The sequence below is a fragment of the Ranitomeya imitator genome, chromosome 2 (assembly GCF_032444005.1).
Source record: "Ranitomeya imitator isolate aRanImi1 chromosome 2, aRanImi1.pri, whole genome shotgun sequence".
NCBI lineage: Eukaryota > Metazoa > Chordata > Amphibia > Anura > Dendrobatidae > Ranitomeya > Ranitomeya imitator.
Genome location: NC_091283.1, coordinates 770,161,423 through 770,180,972, shown reverse-complemented (window position 1 = coordinate 770,180,972; position 19,550 = coordinate 770,161,423). Strand labels below are relative to the sequence as shown.

The 19,550-nt window shown below is 43.9% G+C and overlaps 1 protein-coding gene across 2 annotated transcripts in view; it reads left to right on the top strand.

Annotated features, from left to right (window-relative positions):
- Positions 1-19,550, top strand: part of HECTD2 (HECT domain E3 ubiquitin protein ligase 2) — a 255,198-nt gene that overhangs the window by 208,371 nt on the left and 27,277 nt on the right. For both annotated transcript variants that reach the window (XM_069753465.1, XM_069753466.1), the window contains exon 11: positions 15,356-15,452. In XM_069753465.1, the coding sequence (XP_069609566.1) occupies positions 15,356-15,452 (97 nt within the window). The remainder of the gene's footprint in view (positions 1-15,355; positions 15,453-19,550) is intronic.

Genomic DNA, 19,550 nt, shown 5'->3' with positions numbered 1-19,550 from the left:
CTTGTTATTTCTTGTTCTATATTTTAAAAAATTGCATGACAAAAATCCATTTTTTGGCCAATATTTTTTAGTTATTTTTTTAGAAAAACATCTGGCTTTGAGATTTCAATATTTTTGTTTCTATTTGTTTTAATTTTTTACCAATAATATACATGTATGTGCAGATGAATTGCTATATAGAGATGTACCGTGCCTCTATGTACCAGTACAATATTCCTACATAGGAAAAATACCATTTCGATCTTTAGGGCTCATACCCATTAGCGTGGAAAAAAAAAAAGTTCCAATTTCGGTCCAGAAAAGTAAGACTAGTGTCATGCAAGTGTGATTCGATTTTCATGGGAGTAAAATCCAATTTTTTACACCTAGCATCTGATTTACATCCTAATGCAGTGTGATTGCTATCTGATTGCAATGCAATTTTAAAGGAAACCTGTCACCCCCAAAATCAAAGGTGAGCTAAGCCCACCGTCACCAGGGGCTTATCTACAGCATTCTGGAATACTGTAGATAAGCCCCGATGTATCCTGAAAGATGAGAAACAGAGGTTAGATTATACTCACCCAGGGGCAGTCCCAGTTCTGTTCTGGTCCGATGGGCGTCGCGGTCCACTCCGGGGCCTCCCATCTTCTTACAATGACGTCCTCTTCTTGTCTTCACGCTGCGGCTCCGGCGCAGGCATACTTTGTCTGCCCTGTTGAGGGTAGAGCAAAGTACTGCAGTGTGCAGGCGCCGGGAAAGGTCAGAGAGGCCCGACACCTGCGCATTGCAGTACTTTGCTCTGCCCTCAACAGGACAGACACTGTACGCCTGCGCCGGAGCCGCAGTGTGAAGACAAGAAAAGGACGTCATCGTAAGAAGATGGGAGGCACCGGACCGGACCGTGACGCCCATCGGACCAGAACAGAACCCGGACCGCCCCTGGGTGAGTATAATCTAACTTCTTTTTCTCATCTTTCAGGATACATCGGGGGTTTATCTACAGCATTACGGAATGCTGTAGATAAGCCCCTGATGCCGGTGGGCTTGGCTCACCTTCGATTTTGGGGGCGACAGCTTCCCTTTAATGTGAGCTTTTACATAGAGAAATTTTCTATGCAATTTACACATCGTTTTCAAAGGACATCTTATTCAAAACACGTATATGAAAAGCCGGCAATTCACCTGCTGCTTACGGTAAAATCACAGCGTGACCCGATAGGTTTGTACACACCTTCTCATTTAAAGATTTTTCTGTATTTTCATGACTATGGAAACTGTAAATTCACACTGAAGGCATCAAAACTATGAATTAACACATGTGGAATTATATACTTAACAAAAAAGTGTGAAACTGAAAATTTGTCTTGTGTTCTAGGTTCTTCAAAGTAGCCACCTTTTGCTTTGATGACTGCTTTGCACACTCTTGGCATTCTCTTGATGAGCTTCAAGAGGTAGTCACCGGGAATGATCTTCCAACAATCTTGAAGGAGTTCCCAGAGATGCTTAGCACTTGTTGGCCCTTTTGCCTTCACTCTGCGGTCCAGCTCACCCCAAACCATCTCGATTGGGTTCAGATCTGGTGACTGTAGAGGCCAGGTCATCTGGCGTAACACCCCATCACTCTCCTTCTTTGTCAAATAGCCCTTACATAGCCCGGAGGTGTGTTTGGGGTCATTGTCCTGTTGAAAAATAAATGATGGTCCAACTAAACGCAACCCGAATGGAATAGCATGCCGCTGCACGATGCTGTGGTAGCCATGCTGGTTCATGGCCACACAAGGCCCATTCATACAAGTAAATAAAGAAACCAGACAATGTTTGGAATGAATGGCCGTGTCATTTATTTTTGAGTTACTTAAAGATCCAATCACATACCAGTTTATCTTTAAACTTAACTTTTAAATTAACCACCAGTTTTTTAACCACCGTAAATGACCAATCCACCCAATAAGGGCGATTTCCCAAACGCCATGGCTCAAGGAGACATGGCCCCCCCACTAAGCCACCGCCATTTTTCCACCATTGTCTGAATATTCAAATTAAATATATCTAAACCTATATCCGAAAGATGAATCAAATCATTTCTGTAAAACCCAGGCAGAAAACCCTCCAAATCTTCGTGCCTGAAAGAAAACCCATTAACCATGGGAAAGAATTTTGCCATCTCTCTGTTAACCCTTTTTTTTATTTTTTCCAAAAAGGACAATGAACCCTTACTCCATAACAATCTAGGAATGATCTCAGAAAAAACAAACGACGTATAGGGAAAAGATTGCTTAAGAAAAATAATGTCTGCTCTCAAAGTAGCAATTAAGTCGAGAGTCTTGATTTTCCCAAGATCATTCCCGGCTAAATGCAAAATAACCAAGTCTGGGTGAGGAAGATAAAAACAACACTTGTTAAATTCTGTAACTAGTCTATCCCAAGACATGCCTCGGACGCTGTGCCAAAAAATTTGCACACTCATGGCTGAATGAAATATTCTCCGAGTAGGAACGTTGAAAAGCGCTCTTCTGCGCCCAATATATAAAGGAATGTCCTAGAATCCAGACAACCCTGGGACCTGAAAGCAAACTCAAAGTTAATTATCATATAAATCATGACGCACATAAAGTCTAAACCTACCCGATTCCCACCTGCCCAATTTCATTATTTCAGAATCATGAAGACCAGATCTTGCTGCCTCCGTTGCTGCTCCTATTCTAAAGGAATGCGAGGTAAACCTTAAATGCTCTTTTCCCAACAACCGTAAACATTTTTTAAAAACCGCATTGAACTGAAAAACGGTTGCAGGAGTGCCATCCAAATGAACGAACAGAGGGCCCGAAACGCAGGGCCTAATGCGCAACCAATTCCTGGTGTTGAGTACTGGGCAAAAATTTTGTTCCGGCATAGCATTAATTCTTAGCCTAATACCCCTACCCATTTGATCAGTCTTTGATTGCCTGACAAATAAAAATAAATGGGACTTGTATAAAGTCACGTCTGAGGCCATAAGCCCCGAAGGGTCCGATTTTTTTTTTTTTTTTTTTTTTTTTTTTTATGAGACTAACTCCCCAACTCTTAAAGCGCCGAAAAATGCCAATGCAAAAGCTGAAGAAAACAAAAGGGTCTCAAAAGAATCAAGACAAACCGACTGAAGATCTGAGCAAAGATCTTTCAATAGAGGAAGTGAAATGGGGCGTCTAGAGTCCGGTCTGAATTTAAAAATTGCTTAATTGGGAATAGGCCTGTCAATGGCATTTTGCCAAATAATTTCAGAAAAAATGAAACGCCAGCGAGTGATTTGGCTACCGCCGAATAAGATAGGCCCTTTTGACATAAAAATTCCGCAAATCTCAAACCGGAAATAGGGCTAGAGACACTGAAATTAAAATTGTTCATGCTACAAAATGAAATCCACTGTTGCCATGCGGCTGAATAGTCAGCTCACGATCGCGCAGACAATGAATGCTCAATAAAGGGAGGAATTAGTTCAATACTATGTCCCAAAACTCCTGAGGGCAAGGCGTCGTGTCCACGTCTGCGTTGGGCACCCGTTGGCGAAACATTTGCCATTGTTGACTACATAGGGAATCCGTAATTGATGCTAACACACTTGTCCCACACCTGGCTCTCAACCAGATGTTAAATTTCAGGCAGGTCAAAACTATCTGTCTCAGAATCTTAGCAGCCCACACGTTCTTAGAGGAAAGGGTGTTAATTGAAAAAATAACACCTTTATTAGTGGAAAGAATTAGTATCCTAGCATTCTTCATCTGATGGCCCCACAGTCGCAAACCTATGAAAATAGAGAAAATGTCCAAAACCATAGGGCTTGCTGTCAATTGGTTCGACATCCAAGACTCAGGCCATGGATGGGCAAACCAATGCGTAGAATACATAATTCCGCAGCCCAAAATGCCATTGACTGAAAATGCAAAATTTAAATCGTCCGCCAAAACAAAAGGGGACTGCCAACAGGATTTGCCATTGAATTCAGCTAAAAACGACAGCCAGATCCTGGCATCTTCTTTCAAATCCGATGACACCCTAATGTGAGACTCCGGGGAGGAGAAACCTATCGTTGCGTCGTAAAGCCGTCTGGAAAAAACCCTGCCCACGGGAATGATGCGTAAAGCAAAATTTAAAAGTCCTAATAGAGATTGCATCTCCTTCAAAGTCACTTTCTTTCTTGACAAAAATTTTTCCAAAGATTCGCGTAATTTAAAATTTTTTTCTTCAGGCAACCTGCATTCCATTTTGGTGGAATCCAAGGTGATGCCCAAGAATTCAATAACTTCCGTGGGAAGGCAAGTTTTATCATGTGCCAGAGGTACCCCAAAGGTACTGCACATATCGATGAAGCTATTTAGCGTTGCAAGGCAATTACCCGAATGAGGGGGGCCGACGAAAAGGAAATCGTCCAGGTAGTGGAGAATACCGGCGTCCCGAACGTTATATTCTAAAACCCAATGTAAGAAGGACGAAAAACTTTCAAAATAAAAACAAGATAACGAAAACGCCATGGGGAGACATCTGTCAAAAAAAAAATTTGATTCTCAAAATGGAAGCCTAACGAATTAAAACCAGATGGGTGAACGGAGAGCAATCTAAATGCGGACTTGATATCAGATTTCGCCATTAATGCATTCCTGCCAAATTTTCTAAGTAAATCGATATAAGAGTCAAAGGACGAATAAGTGACTGAACAAAACGCTTTATCCACCTCATCGTTGAGGGAGGAACCACTGGGATATGATAAATGGTGGATCATACGGAAACTACCAGGTTCCTTCTTAGGAACAATACCTAAGGGAGAGATCCGAAAATTTGAAAAAGGGGGGCAAGAAAAGGGGCCTGCAATCCTACCCAATTTCAATTCTTCATTAATCTTTTTCCTAGCCACTTTGTGATGAAAATTCAGGGAAGATAAATTTTTTACCATGACGCATCCAGGGCCTTTGAATTGCGGTATTTCAAAACCTGAAGAAAAACCGGAAAATAACAGCTTACTGCTCTCCCGATTTGGGTAAATGCTTAGCCACCAAAGCATTTCTCCCAGTCTCACCAGAGTCTGAGCTCTTTGAATTAGGATCTCTGGGAGCTGATTGAGAGGATTGCTTACGAAAGCATTTAGACATGGGGTGTGGATGTCCGCAGAAGGAGCATTCATGGCGAAACCTGCATGAGTTATTCCACCTACAAGCCGACTCATTAAATGCAAAACAGACTCCTTTCTTGGCTAGACTGGAAACTGGTTGTGTGCTTGTGTAGTGTCTTTGTGGCAACATAAGGTTAATCCACAAACCTACATCTTTTATCCCCCAATTAACATCAGGGTGCACCGCTAACTTTTGTCTAAAAGCTTCATCGTAATGAAGCCATGCCATACCTCCGAAATTGCGGTACGCCTCTAAAATAATATCAATATGCTGAAACAATTTACTGCATAAGGTAGGGAACTTCTCTCCCAAGACGGCTGAGTAGATCGAAAAAGCCTGAATCCAATTGTTAAACGACTTCAGAGAGCCGCGTTTTGAATCATCAACATCAGATTTATCCTCTTTCTTTTCAGGTCTACTCAGCTGTTCTTTTCTGGGAAGAAGAGAAAATAAATCTATATAGTTATTATTCCAAATGAGCTCTTTAGTTACGGAGCTCAAATGGAAACCCAGAGGGGAAAGGTCACAGGTCAATGCCTCCTTAAAGGGGTTCTGGGGAGGAGGGTCACACTCCACTATAGGTCTGATTAAGGAGGATGGGAGAGGGTTAACAGCTTCCCCAAAGATTCTGACAAAATGCTTTTAATAATATCCCTAAGCTGGTGATGTGGAACAGACAGGGGCACATTAAGCATCTCACCCCTTCCTGAAGGTACTCCTCCGGTCGTCCGATCCGCTGAGCAGCCAGTACTCCAGCCCTGAGGAGAGGGCGAGTACAGCTGTGGTGGAGCCGGCGTAGCAGAGTTCTGCCCATCATCCGAATCCACTTCTTGGGCAATGAAGGGCGATGCCTGCGGCTGCACGCTGGAGACCGGCGCTGAGGTGGAAGCTGCTGCCTGGCAGGTCGATGCCCCAGCAGCGCTTTTACGGCCGCGGGGGGCGGGTAACCTGCAGGCAGCTTGATGCGGCGTCACCGGTGCCACTGGCGCCGCCCGGTGGCCGCGCTGGGAATCTCGTGCTGGGCTGCGAGACTTCGTGGAGGATGGGCGGCGGGACCTCATACGCACATCCGGTGCGCGGCTGCCGGACCTCGTCAGATGCAGCGGTGGTGAGTAAGATCTCCGGGGCGTCTTCTTCCTCCCCCGGCTGGAATGGTTCACCGCCGGCTCCTCCACTTGACTCGGCGGGCAGACCGGAGGCAGAGGCACCGGAGTAAGGGGAACGGCGTCGGAAGCTGCCAGTACAGGTTTCATAGCAAGGCAGCTCCTAAGCCAGTCCGCCCCGTCCTCCTGGCCGGCCCTCGTCAGGATCTGCTGCAACAGGCTCTCCATTCTTCTCCAGGTATCTTTGGTTTCTTCAGGTAACCGATGAGTGAGGTGAAATCATAAATACAGGGCTTTTTATAGCCCAGAAAAAGCCCGCCAAACCACAATCCACCAATAAGAAACCGTTATTTCCAGCGCCAAACAGCTGGAAATAACCGGTTTAAACTGCTCATGGCATAGTTACCACCGCTAACTTCTTATTATAAGTTTACCTCATATACCACCACAAGGAGGCAAATCAGCTTTTTTTCAGGGCCTGTGTGTCCATGAGACAACCCCCCCCCCCCCTATAATTCTTTATTATGGACGGGGGAGGGCTAACATTATGCTTTTAATTTTGATTAAATCCCCAAAAGTTTCACCAGCAAAGCACCCCCTCACCATCACACCTCCTCCTCCATGCTTCACAGTGGGAACCAGGCATGTAGAGTCCATGCGTTCACCTTTTCTGCGTCGCACAAAGACACAGTGGTTGGAACCAAAGATCTCAAATTTGGACTCATCAGACCAAAGCACAGATTTCCACTGGTCTAATGTCCGTTCCTTGTGTTCTTTAGCCCAAACAAGTCTCTTCTGCTTGTTGCCTGTCCTTAGCAATGGTTTCCTAGCAGCTATTTTACCATGAAGGCCTGCTGCAGAAAGTCTCCTCTTAACAGTCGTTGTAGAGATGTGTCTACTGCTAAATTCTGTGTGGCATTGACCTGGTCTCTAATCTGAGCTGCTGTTAACCTGCGATTTCTGAGGCTTGTGATTCGGATAAACTTATCCTCCGAAGCAGAGGTGACTCTTGGGGCGGTCCTCATGTGAGCCATTTTTTGTAGCACTTGATGGTTTTTGCAACTGCACAAAGTTTTCCCAATTTTGTCGGACTGACTGACCTTCATTTCTTAAAGTAATGATGGCCACTCGTTTTTCTTTACTTGGTTGCTTTTTTCTTGCCATAATACAAATTCTAACAGTCTATTCAGTAGGACTATCAGCTGTGTATCCACCAGACTTCTGCTCAACACAACTGATGGTTCCAACCCCATTTATAAGGCAAGAAATCCCACTTATTAAACCTGACAGGGCACACCTGTGAAGTGAAAACCATTCCCGGTGTCTACCTCTTGAAGCTCATCAAGAGAATGCCAAGAGTATGCAAAGCAGTCATCAAAGCAAAAGGTGGCTACTGTGAAGATCCTAGAGTAGAAGACATATTTTCAGTTGTTTCACTTTTTTTGTTAAGCATATAATTCCACATGTGTTAACCCCTTCCCGACCCATGACGCCACGTAGGCGTCATGAAAGTCGGTGCCAATCCGACCCATGACGCCTATGTGGCGTCATGGAAAGATCGCGTCCCTGCAGATCGGGTGAAAGGGTTAACTCCCATTTCACCCGATCTGCAGGGACAGGAGGAGTGGTAGTTTAGCTTTACCCCCCCGTGGCTACGATCGCTCTGATTGGCAGTTTCACTTTCAACAGCCAATCAGAGCGATTTGTAATATTTCACCTATTATAACTTGTGAAATATTACAATCCAGCCATGGCCGATGCTGCAATATCATCGGCCATGGCTGGAAACACTAATGTGCCCCCACCCCACTGATCGCCCCCCCAAGCCACCGATCTGTCCGGTACACTGCTCCGGCTCCCCTCCGTCCTGTGCTCCGCTCCCCCCGTGCTCTTGTCCGCTCTCCCCGTGCTCCAATCACCCCCCCTGCACTCCGTTCCACCCCCCGTGCTCCGTTCCACCCCCCCCGTGCTCCGTTCCACCCCCCCCGTGCTCCGATTCCCCCCACCCCTGCCCCCCCCACCCCATCATACTTACCGATCCTGCCGGGGTCCGTCACTCTTCTCCCTGGGCGCCGCCATCTTCCAAAATGGCGGGCGCATGCGCAGTGCGCCCGCCGAATCGGCCGGCAGATTCGTTCCAAAGTGCATTTTGATCACTGAGATAGATTATATCTCAGTGATCAAAATAAAAAAAATAATAAATGACCCCCCCCCCCCCTTTGTCACCCCCATAGGTAGGGACTAGGGTTGAGCGAAACGGGTCGAAAATTTTCAAAAGTCGCCGACTTTTGGCAAGGTCGGGTTTCATGAAACCCGACCCGACCCCTGTGTGGGGTCGGCAATGAAGTCGGCGATCTTTTGAATCTAGAATCGGAATTCCGATACCGATTCCCGATATGTTTATATCGGGAATTGGTATTGGAATTCAGATTTAAGTGTAAAATAAAGAATTAAAATAAAAAATATCGCAATACTTACCCTCTGACGCGCCCTGGTACTAACCGGGAACCTTCCTTCCTTAGAATCAGCCTTCCAGGACCTTGCGGTGACGCCGCGGCTTGTGATTGGCCGCGCGGCCGCCCATGTGACCGCTCGCGCGACCAATCACAAGCCGCGACGTCACCGCGAAGTCACCGAAGGTCCTGGAAGGGCTGATTCTTAGGAAGGAAGGCTGCCGGAAAGAAGCAGGGCGCGTCCGAGGGTGAGTATATACCTAATAGGAATATTCCAGGACCTTCGGTGACGTCGCGGCTTGTGATTGGTCGTGCGAGCGGTCACATGGGCTGCCGCGCGGCCAATCACAAGCCGCGACGTCACCGCAACATCACCGCAAGGTCCTGGAAGGCTGATTCTAAGGAAGGAAGGTTCCCGGTTAGTACCAGGGCGCGTCAGAGGGTAAGTATTGCGATATTTTTTATTTTAATTCTTTATTTTACACTAAAATATGGATCGCAGGGCCTGAAGGAGAGTTTCCGCTCCTTCAGACCCTTGGAACCATAGAAACCCAATGCACTGCTTTGGGTTTCAGGTTTCGGCCGACCCCGACTTTTTTATAGGATCGGCCGATTTCACTCGACCCGACTTTTGAAAAAGTCGGGTTTCATGAAACCCGACCCGATCCTGTAAAAGTAAAGGTCGCTCAACCCTAGTAGGGACAATAAAAAAATAAAGATTTTTTTTTTTTTCCACTAATGTTAGGTTAGGGGTAGGGCTAGGGTTAGGGTTTCGGTATGTGCACACGTATTCTGGTCCGCTGCGGATTTATGGCGGATTTACCACGTTTTTTCTGCGCATTTCACTGCGGTTTTACAACTGCGATTTTCTATTTGAGCAGTTGTAAAACCGCTGCGGAATCCGCATAAAGAAGTGACATGCTGCGGAATGTAAACCCCTGCGTTTCCGTGCAGTTTTTCTGCAGCATGTGTACAGCGATTTTTGTTTCCCATAGGTTTACATTGAACTGTAAACTCATGGGAAACTGCTGCGGATCCGCAGCATTTTCCGCAGCGTGTGCACACACCTTTAGAATTAGGCTATGTGCACACGGTGCGGATTTGGCTGCGGATCCGCAGCGGATTGGCCGCTGCGGATTCGCAGCAGTGTTCCATCAGGTTTACAGTACCATGTAAACCTATGGAAAACCAAATCCGCTGTGCCCATGGTGCGGAAAATACCGCGCGGAAACGCTGCATTGTATTTTCCGCAGCATGTCAATTCTTTGTGCGGATTCTGCAGCGTTTTACACCTGTTCCTCAATAGGAATCCGCAGGTGAAATCCGCACAAAAAACACTGGAAATCCGCGGAAAATCCGCAGGTAAAACGCAGTGCCTTTTACCCGCAGATTTTTCAAAAATGATGCTGAAAAATCTCACACGAATCCGCAACGTGGGCACATAGCCTTAGGGTTAGGGTTGGAATTAGGGTTATGGCTACAGTTGGGATTAGGGTTAGGGGTGTGTTGGGGTTAGGGTTGTGCTTAGGGGTGTGTTGGAGTTAGGGTTGTGATTAGGGTTATGGCTAGAGTTGGGATTAGGGTTAGGGGTGTGTTGGGGTTAGTGTTGGAGGTAGAATTGAGGGGTTACCACTGTTTAGGCACATCAGGGGTCTCCAAACGCAACATGGCGCCACCATTGATTCCAGCCAATCTCGTATTCAAAAAGTCAAATGGTGCTCCCTCAATTCCGAGCCCCGACGTGTGCCCAAACAGTGGTTTACCCCCACATATGGGGTACCAGCATACTCAGGATAAACTGCGCAACAATTACTGGGGTCCAATTTCTCCTGTTACCCTTGTGAAAATAAAAAAATGCTTGCTAAAACATCATTTTTGAGGAAAGAAAAATGATTTTTTATTTTCACAGCTCTGCGTTGTAAACGTCTGTGAAGCACTTGGGGGTTCAAAGTGCTCACCACATATCTAGATAAGTTCCTTGGGGGGGTCTAGTTTCTAAAATGGGGTCACTTGTGGGGGGTTTCTACTGTTTAGGCACACCAGGGGCTCTGCAAACGCAACGTGACGCCCGCAGACCATTCCATCAAAGTCTGCATTTCAAAAGTCACTACTTCCCTTCTGAGCCCCGACGTGTGCCCAAACAGTGGTTTACCCCCACACATGGGGTATCAGCGTACTCAGGAGAAACTGGACAACAACTATTGGGGTCCAATTTCTCCTGTAACCCTTGGGAAAATAAAAAATTCTGGGCTAAATAATTATTTTTGAGGAAAGAAAACGTATTTATTATTTTCACGGCTCTGCATTATAAACTTCTGTGAAGCACTTGGGGGTTCAAAGTGCTCACCACACATCTAGATTAGTTCCTTTGGGGGTCTAGTTTCCACAATGGGGTCATTTCTGGGGGATCTCCAATGTTTAGGCACACAGGGGCTCTCCAAACGCGACATGCTGTCCGCTAACAATTGGAGCTAATTTTCCATTCAAAAAGTAAAATGGCGCGCCTTCCCTTCCGAGCCCTGCCGAGTGCCCAAACAGTGGTTTACCCCACATATGAGGTATCGGCGTACTCGGGAGAAATTGCCCAACAAATTTTATGATCCATTTTATCCTATTGCCCATGTGAAAATGAAAAAATTGAGGCGAAAAGAATTTTTTTGTGAAAAAAAAAAAAGTACTTTTTCATTTTTACAGATCAATTTGTGAAGCACCTGGGGGTTTAAAGTGCTCACTATGCATCTAGATAAGTTCCTTGGGGCGTCTAGTTTCCAAAATGGGGTCACTTGTGGGGGAGCTCCAATTTTTAGGCACACGGGGGCTCTCCAAACGTGACATGGTGTCCGCTAAAGAGTGGAGCCAATTTTTCATTCAAAAAGTCAAATGGCGCTCCTTCCCTTCCAAGCCCTGCCGTGCGCCCAAACAGTGGTTTACCCCCACATATGAGGTATCAGCGTACTCAGGACAAATTGGACAACAACGTTCGTGGTTCAGTTTCTCCTTTTACCATTGGGAAAATAAAAAAATTGTTGCTAAAAGATAATTTTTGTGACTAAAAAGTTAAATGTTCATTTCTTCCTTCCATGTTGCTTCTGCTGCTGTGAAGCACCTGAAGGGTTAATAAACTTCTTGAATGTGGTTTTGAGTACCTTGAGGGGTGCAGTTTTTAGAATGGTGTCACTTTTGGGTATTTTCAGCCATATAGACCCCTCAAACTGACTTCAAATGTGAGGTGGTCCCTAAAAAAAAATGGTTTTGTAAATTTCGTTGTAAAAATGAGAAATCGCTGGTCAAATTTTAACCCTTATAACTTCCTAGCAAAAAAAAATTTTGTTTCCAAAATTGTGCTGATGTAAAGTATACATGTGGGAAATGTTATTTATTAACTATTTTGTGTCACATAACTCTTTGGTTTAACAGAATAAAAATTAAAAATGTGAAAATTGCGAAATTTTCAAAATTTTCGCCAAATTTCCGTTTTTATCACAAATAAACGCAGAATTTATTGACCTAAATTTACCACTAACATGAAGCCCAATATGTAACGAAAAAACAATCTCAGAACCGCTAGGATACGTTGAAGCGTTCCTGAGTTATTACCTCATAAAGGGACACTGGTCAGAATTGCAAAAAACGGCAAGGTCTTTAAGGTCAAAATAGGCTGGGTCATGAAGGGGTTAATTCATAGTTGTAATGCATTCAGTGTGAATGTACAATTTTCATAGTAATGAAAATACAGAAAAATCTTTAAATGAGGTGTGTCCAAACTTTTTCTCTGTACTGTGTGTATATATATATATATATATATATATATCTCCTGCATCTATGTCATGAAGCATAAACCAATAAGGAAACGCAAATGAAGAAGGCTCCATTGAAAGGCAGGTCAAATTATTATTATTATTATTATTATTATTATTATTATTATTATAATTATTAGTCAAATGGATAAAATAAACTTTATTGAATACAATAATAAAATCAAGCCACAAAGACAAATAAAAAAATAAATAGAACGTGACCACACAGAGGGGGTAGATAGGTGGCACAGCCTAGACCAATATAGTAGAAAAATATGTATGCATATATGTTCAAACAATAGGTAATCTAAATAGAGTAAATTATGCACGCTAAGGAATGTATCCTCTATAGGGTTAAATAAATTTATAGTTTACACATTATTATTAGTATGGTATAATTAGCAGGGTAGAACAGTTAAGTATTAACTATCTATGGTGCATATATAACACATGTGGAGTTACTTAACAAAAAAGTGTGAAACAACTGAAATTATGTCTATATATAAAAATTATAATGTGTGTGTTTCATGGCCATTATCGCCCAATACAAGGTTAACTGGCTATTGGGGGTATAATACAGCGCCTGTGTAGATGAGGTCCAATCACAGGATCAGAAAACATCTCCCCAAATAGTCCTGTTTTATTCAAAGAGTATGGGCATATATAGGGTGTATCGCTCATCCCCGAATCTGAGGATAGCATCCATATTACCAGTGCATATATGAGCCTATCACAGCATGACAGACGATACATGCACAGTGCACCTGCGTGGCGGCACCCAATAGCAGGGCTAACACCCAGGGTGTGGTCAGAAGACCACAAAACAAATGCAACATACGCATAGTGTGCATGTCCGTGAGGTCAACCAATCTCTCTCAAAGCCTCACTGCACCGTAGAAGTGTATGCCGCCCTAACAAAATACCAACATTTCTTTTTATTACTATGAACCATTTTTTCCTCTAAACTCCAGCAGCATTTCCAAGAAAATCATTTTAGGCCAGGTTTAGAAGGCTGTATTTCACGGTCCTTATACATATTGGGGTGATCTGACTGACCGTGGTTCTTCTGACCCAAACATACAGCTTTCTAGCCGTATATTAGGCTTTAAATTCAAGCAAAGAGCCTTGCAGGCACTGTAGTCTGTATGCGGACCATGGGATACCACCATCTGAAGTGGTAGTTTGGTAGTGGAGTCTGCAGGGCGGATCCCCCCAGCTTCTCCCTGCCGAACTCTGCTGATTGACATGTCTATTCAATGCTCAAATAAAGACAGAACTGACTTGTACAAACTATGTAGTTACCGTAGTATATTCAATAAATGCAGATGAAACTGTTACACAATAAACCACTTTTTACTAGAGAGTCCATCGTACTCAAAAACTGATTAGGCAAAAAACTGTCCCATTTCTCAATAGGTGTGCACAATATGAGAACTTAGCTGATATTTCTAGTCCAAAGAGATAAAGACCACTTGATAATGATGTTTCACACAGGCATATGAGTGTCGGGACAGGGAGCAGTTCTGTGAAAACCACAGGGCCAATTTATGGATCTCGACCTCGCTTCTCCTTCCCAGTCCTAAAACCGAAAACACAACATATCCTCCAATAGTGAAGACCTGTGGGAAAAACGTAGTTTTCCCATTAGATTTTATTCTATTTGCATGAACTCTCCTTTAAAATCACATACGCTGTAGAAACAGACTCCAGGTCACTTGTCGACTCATTTTCATCTATTGACTTCTCCTTAGAGCATGATCTTGGACCTCTACCCTCCTCTTTTGGCCCTGTGGATTTTAAAGAACTACTATGTAAGCTGGCTCTTGTGTGAGAGGGAGATATCCGTATCAGGTGGTCTTTTTATATTTTTTGGACTGTAAAATCAGCTCTGTTCACATGTTGCGCACACCTATTGATTAGTATAAGTTTATTGGTAGAGAGCATTTTATGTGAACGTACGATGCAGTTTGTCAAAGCTTCTACACCATAAAACTGCGTAAAACATTTTAAAAAATTGTGCACCACGGAGTTGGGAAGAAATGTTGCACCTGTTGGTGCTTTCATCCCAGTTTGAAGAAGCTTTGCTAGAATTAGCAGATCTTGTGCAGAGACTGACCGGGATAGAACATGGCCGCACCTGCCCATCAAATTCAGGACAGTCCCTGACTAGACTAGCATTTCTAGCGAGGCACTTACTACTGCGAAAATGTCCTGAATTCATTAAGTGCCGTGTGCCTCTCATTGAGTTTGGCACTTCGTATTCTAAGGAGCCCTTTATTAAGACTGATGAGCGCAACACCGGTCTTAATGAATTAGCCCCAAAATTCTTGTTAGTATCATTTTTAAAGTTTCAATATTTTATTTGGGAATTTTTTTGAACCATCCCTGAGTTTTCATGGTTTATTCCTGTTTTTACGAAATCCAATTCTCTTCCATTTTCATTATTCAAGGCCGGTATTAGGGGATCTGACTCGAAGTAATGGCTCCGTCTGTTCTGCTTCTCGTGACCACATTGAACGATGCAGCAAATTCGCAAACTCTTGAGATATATTACATTCTATTGAGAACAACCATTTTTTGTGCAGTAATTAGGACTAAGAAAATGACAATTGTGATATTTTAGTGTTCTCATCTCTTGATTTGTTTTATCTTTGATTTATCTCCTCTTTTTTAAAGACATGACACATGATAATAAAGATTTATGAACAATAGGAAGTATTTTAACATAACTCCTAGAATGGTATATCTTACCTAGAAGCCATACGCTGTATAAAATTACATAATTCTCATGTCGTTATAATCTGTTAAATAAAATGATGTCTTGATTTTGAACTTTCTGATGTAACAATATTCACGTTTCTATCTTTTTTGTTTAGATTTTCATTCTGTCAGTTTCCATTTGTCGTATCCATTGCAGCCAAAAAAGTCATAATTCAGAAGGACTCGGAGCAACAGATGATCAGCATTGCACGGGTACTAGCTTCATTTAATGTATATGGAGGGATGTTGGCGTCTTGGTGGGGGAGGGAGGGTTGCTTAGTCAATTACTTTGATTCCGATTTGAAATATTTTGGTCACGATTGTTAATATTATCATAGTAGGATGCTTCATAGAATTATTCCTGCTTCAGACTCCTGAAAATTCATGTCTCCCTTTATATTTCCATATTGATGAAAAATTTTAATTAAAAGCTCTTTTGGATGCTGACATTTCTTAATTTCTTTGAAAACTCAAATATTGATTATGAGATCATTGTATTACACCAAAAAAAAATCCAACCCTGTGTCGCTGTTTAATACAGTAACAATCTGTGTAATTTAAAGTATTCCCAAAATAGCAAATTATTCCGTAACCAAAGGATCGGGGATAACTTGCTGACTTTTTGGGGTCTAACTTCTGGGTCCCTCATCAAACCTATAAATGGTGCTATTGATCCCCGTAGAATGGGACTCTGTAAAAACCCTTTTTGAATGGAGGAGAGGTGCACATGCTCGACCTGTAGCGTGGTGTTCTCTTCTTTCTACAGAAGGTCCATAGAGCGTGAGAATAGCAGAGGTTCGAGCAAGTGCTTGTTCTTTCGGTTCCTTTTCCTTTTTGGTCTTTTCGGTTCAAGCGCTATAAAGAACTGGCTTACATGAGGACCGCCCCAGGAAAGGAAAACCAAGAGTCACCTCTGCTTCTGAGGATAAGTTTATCCGAGTCACCAGCCTCAGAAATCGCAGGTTAACAGCAGCTCAGATTAGAGACCAGGTCAATGCCACACAGAGTTCTAGCAGCAGACACATCTCTACAACAACTGTTAAGAGGAGACTTTGTGCAGCAGGCCTTCATGGTAAAATAGCTGCTAGGAAACCACTGCTAAAAGTTTGGGCACACCTTCTCATTTAAAGATTTTTCTGTATTTTCTTGACTATGAAAATTGTAAGTTCACACTGAAGGCATCAAAACTATGAATTAACACATGTGGAATTATATACTTAACAAAAAAGTGTGAAACGAAACAACTGAAATTATGTCTTATATTCTAGGTTCTTCAAAGTAGCCACCTTTTGCTTTGATGACTGCTTTGCACACTCTTGGCATTCTCTTGATGAACTTCAAGAGGTAGTCACCGGGAATGGTTTTCACTTCACGGGTGTGCCCTGTCATGTTTAATAAGTGGGATTTATTGCCTTATAAATGGTGTTTGGACCATTTGTTGTGCTGAGCAGAAGTCTGGTGGATACAAAGCTGATAGTCCTACTGAATAGACTGTTAGAATTTGTATTATGGCAGCTAAGTAACGAAAAATGAGTGGCCATCATTACTTTAAGAAATGAAGGTCAGTCAGTCCGAAAAATTGGGAAAACTTTGAAAGTGTCCCCAAGTGCAGTGGCAAAAACCATCAAGTGCTACAAAGAACCTGGCTCACATGAGACCTTCATGGTAAAATAGCTGCTAGGAAACCACTGCTATGGACAGGCAACAAGTAGAAGAGACTTGTTTGGGCTATAGAACACAAGGAATGGACATTAGACCAGAGGAATTCTGTGCTTTGTTCTGAAAAGTCCAAATTTGAGATCTTTGGTTCCCACCACCGTGTCTTTGTGCGAAGCAGAAAAGGTGAACGGATGGACTCTACATGCCTGGTTCCCACCGTGAAGCATGGAGGAGGATCTTGCAGCGGCATGCTATTCAATCCGGTTTGCGTTTAGTTGAACCATCATTTATTTTTCAACAGGACAATGACCCCAAACACACCTCCAGGCTGTGTAAGGGCTATTTGACCAAGAAGGACAGTGATGGGGTGCTACGCCAGATGACCTGGCCTCCAGTCACCAGACCTGAAACCAATCGAGATGGTTTGGGGTGAGCTGGACCGCAGAGTGAAGGCAAAAGGGCCAACAAGTGCTAAGCATCTCTGGGAACTCCTTCAAGATTGTTGGAAGATCATTCCCGGTGACTACCTCTTGAAGCTCATCAAGAGAATTCCAAGAGTGTGCAAAGCCGTCATCAAAGCAAAAGGTGGCTACTTTGAAGAACCTAGAATATAAGACATATTTTCAGTTGTTTCACACTTTTTTGTTAAGTATATAATTCCACATGTGTTAATTCATAGTTTTGATGCCTTCAGTGTGAATGTACAATTTTCATACGTATTTCCTGAAAATACAGAAAAATCTTTAAATGGGGTTTGTCCAAACTTTTGGTCTCTACTGTATGTATGCATGGGTATAGCAAGTCATACTCCAAGAACAAATAATTTAGAAAAAAACACCCAGACACTATTAATAAGGGATATTTTATAAGTAGTCTATCGTCTTACAGTAATATACCTATATATTTTGTATATGACGTTTTATTTTTACTTTTAGTTATGTCAATATCTGTTGAACTTGCTCCTTTATGTTTACGTTTGTTTCTATTAGCTCTCTGTAATTGAATAACTTGAAAATCAATAAAAAAGTTAGTTAAAAAAAAATAGTAGTTCACTTTCTATGTGGTCTTAGGCCAGAAACTGGAAAAAGATGTTGTGTGGTGGTGTGGACCGTAGGCCAGGTGTGGTGGGGTTTTCCAACAAGGGGGCACCCAGGGACACCTGGGTGGCTCTGTGTGTAGCAGTGTTCACCAAGCAGCGTTGCAGGGACCCACTTAAGAATAGGTTTCTGTGACGTGGCAGTGGGTTCATACACTTTGATCAAAATATTAATGAAGAATCTCATGTTACAAAAAAAAATTGCTTCGCTGCAGTATATCAATGTATATTCTGCCTCTTCATGTATCCTTTGCGTCTGACTCCAACATACCCCACCAAGATGGGCATGAAAATTGCCGGTCTTGATGAATCAGGGCCATAGTTTTTATGAAACAATCGTCTCTGTATCTACTGAACATTTCTAACATGGCCATGCCTGTTTCCAGGCAATGAAGGTGTGTGCCTAAAATGATCATTAAATTTCACCCCAAAATATTCGTTATGGTTGAAATTTTCCATTTTCAGCAACTTTAGTCTAATGTGCAGCGGCACCGCTAGTATTTGTGTGTGGTTTAGTACTGCTGCATTGTAACGTGAGCAGGAGGCACATGGCGGTGTAATGTATTACTGCAGAAACTGGAGGAGCACTGACCTCTCTGGCAGTTAATACAAAACATTGAGAAATCTGGAAACTGTGTTCAATGGACGTAAACAGTTTCTTTTTTTTAAATTGAGGAGAAGTTAATCTCTGATCCATTTTCTGGTTAACCTCTGGCCTTCAGTCATCTGACATCTATCTTTAGTGATTCTTTTTTTGATTTCTTCCTTTGTTTAATAGATTTGTTAATAATGTATTAGAAATGAATATCACTTTTGTCTAAAAACAAAAAAACAAAAACAAAAAAACCTCGGCAGCCAAAGGAAGCTGCAGGGCTGGCCCCGAGGCGGTGGCCGGGGGGAGGCCGCCCAAGGTTGGCGGCCAAGGGGAGGCAGCGGGGCTGGCCCCGAGGCGGTAGCTGAGGAGAGGCCGCCCAAGGTGGCGGCCAAGGGGAGGCAGCGGGGCTGGCCCCGAGGCGGTAGCTGAGGAGAGGCCGCCCAAGGTGGCGGCCAAGGGGAGGCAGCGGGGCTGGCCCCGAGGCGGTGGCCGGGGGGAGGCCGCCCAAGGTTGGCGGCCAAGGGGAGGCAGCGGGGCTGGCCCCGAGGCGGTAGCTGAGGAGAGGCCGCCCAAGGTGGCGGCCAAGGGGAGGCAGCGGGGCTGGCCCCGAGGCGGTAGCTGAGGAGAGGCCGCCCAAGGTGGCGGCCAAGGGGAGGCAGCGGGGCTGGCCCCGAGGCGGTAGCTGAGGAGAGGCCGCCCAAGGTGGCGGCCAAGGGGAGGCGGCGCGGCTGGCGCCCATAGGGAGTCGGCGGGGCTGATGCCTGAGGCGGTAGCCGAGGGGAGGCTGCGAGGCTGGGGCCCGAAGGGAGTCAGCGGGGCTGATGCCTGAGGCGGTAGCCTAGGAGAGGCTGCGAGGCTGGCGCCCGAGGGCTGCCTTATCATGGCATGGCTTCTGCACAGTAACACTGTCCAGTTCTTTATACCTAAAACAGCATTTTATATTGATATGTTATGTAATATA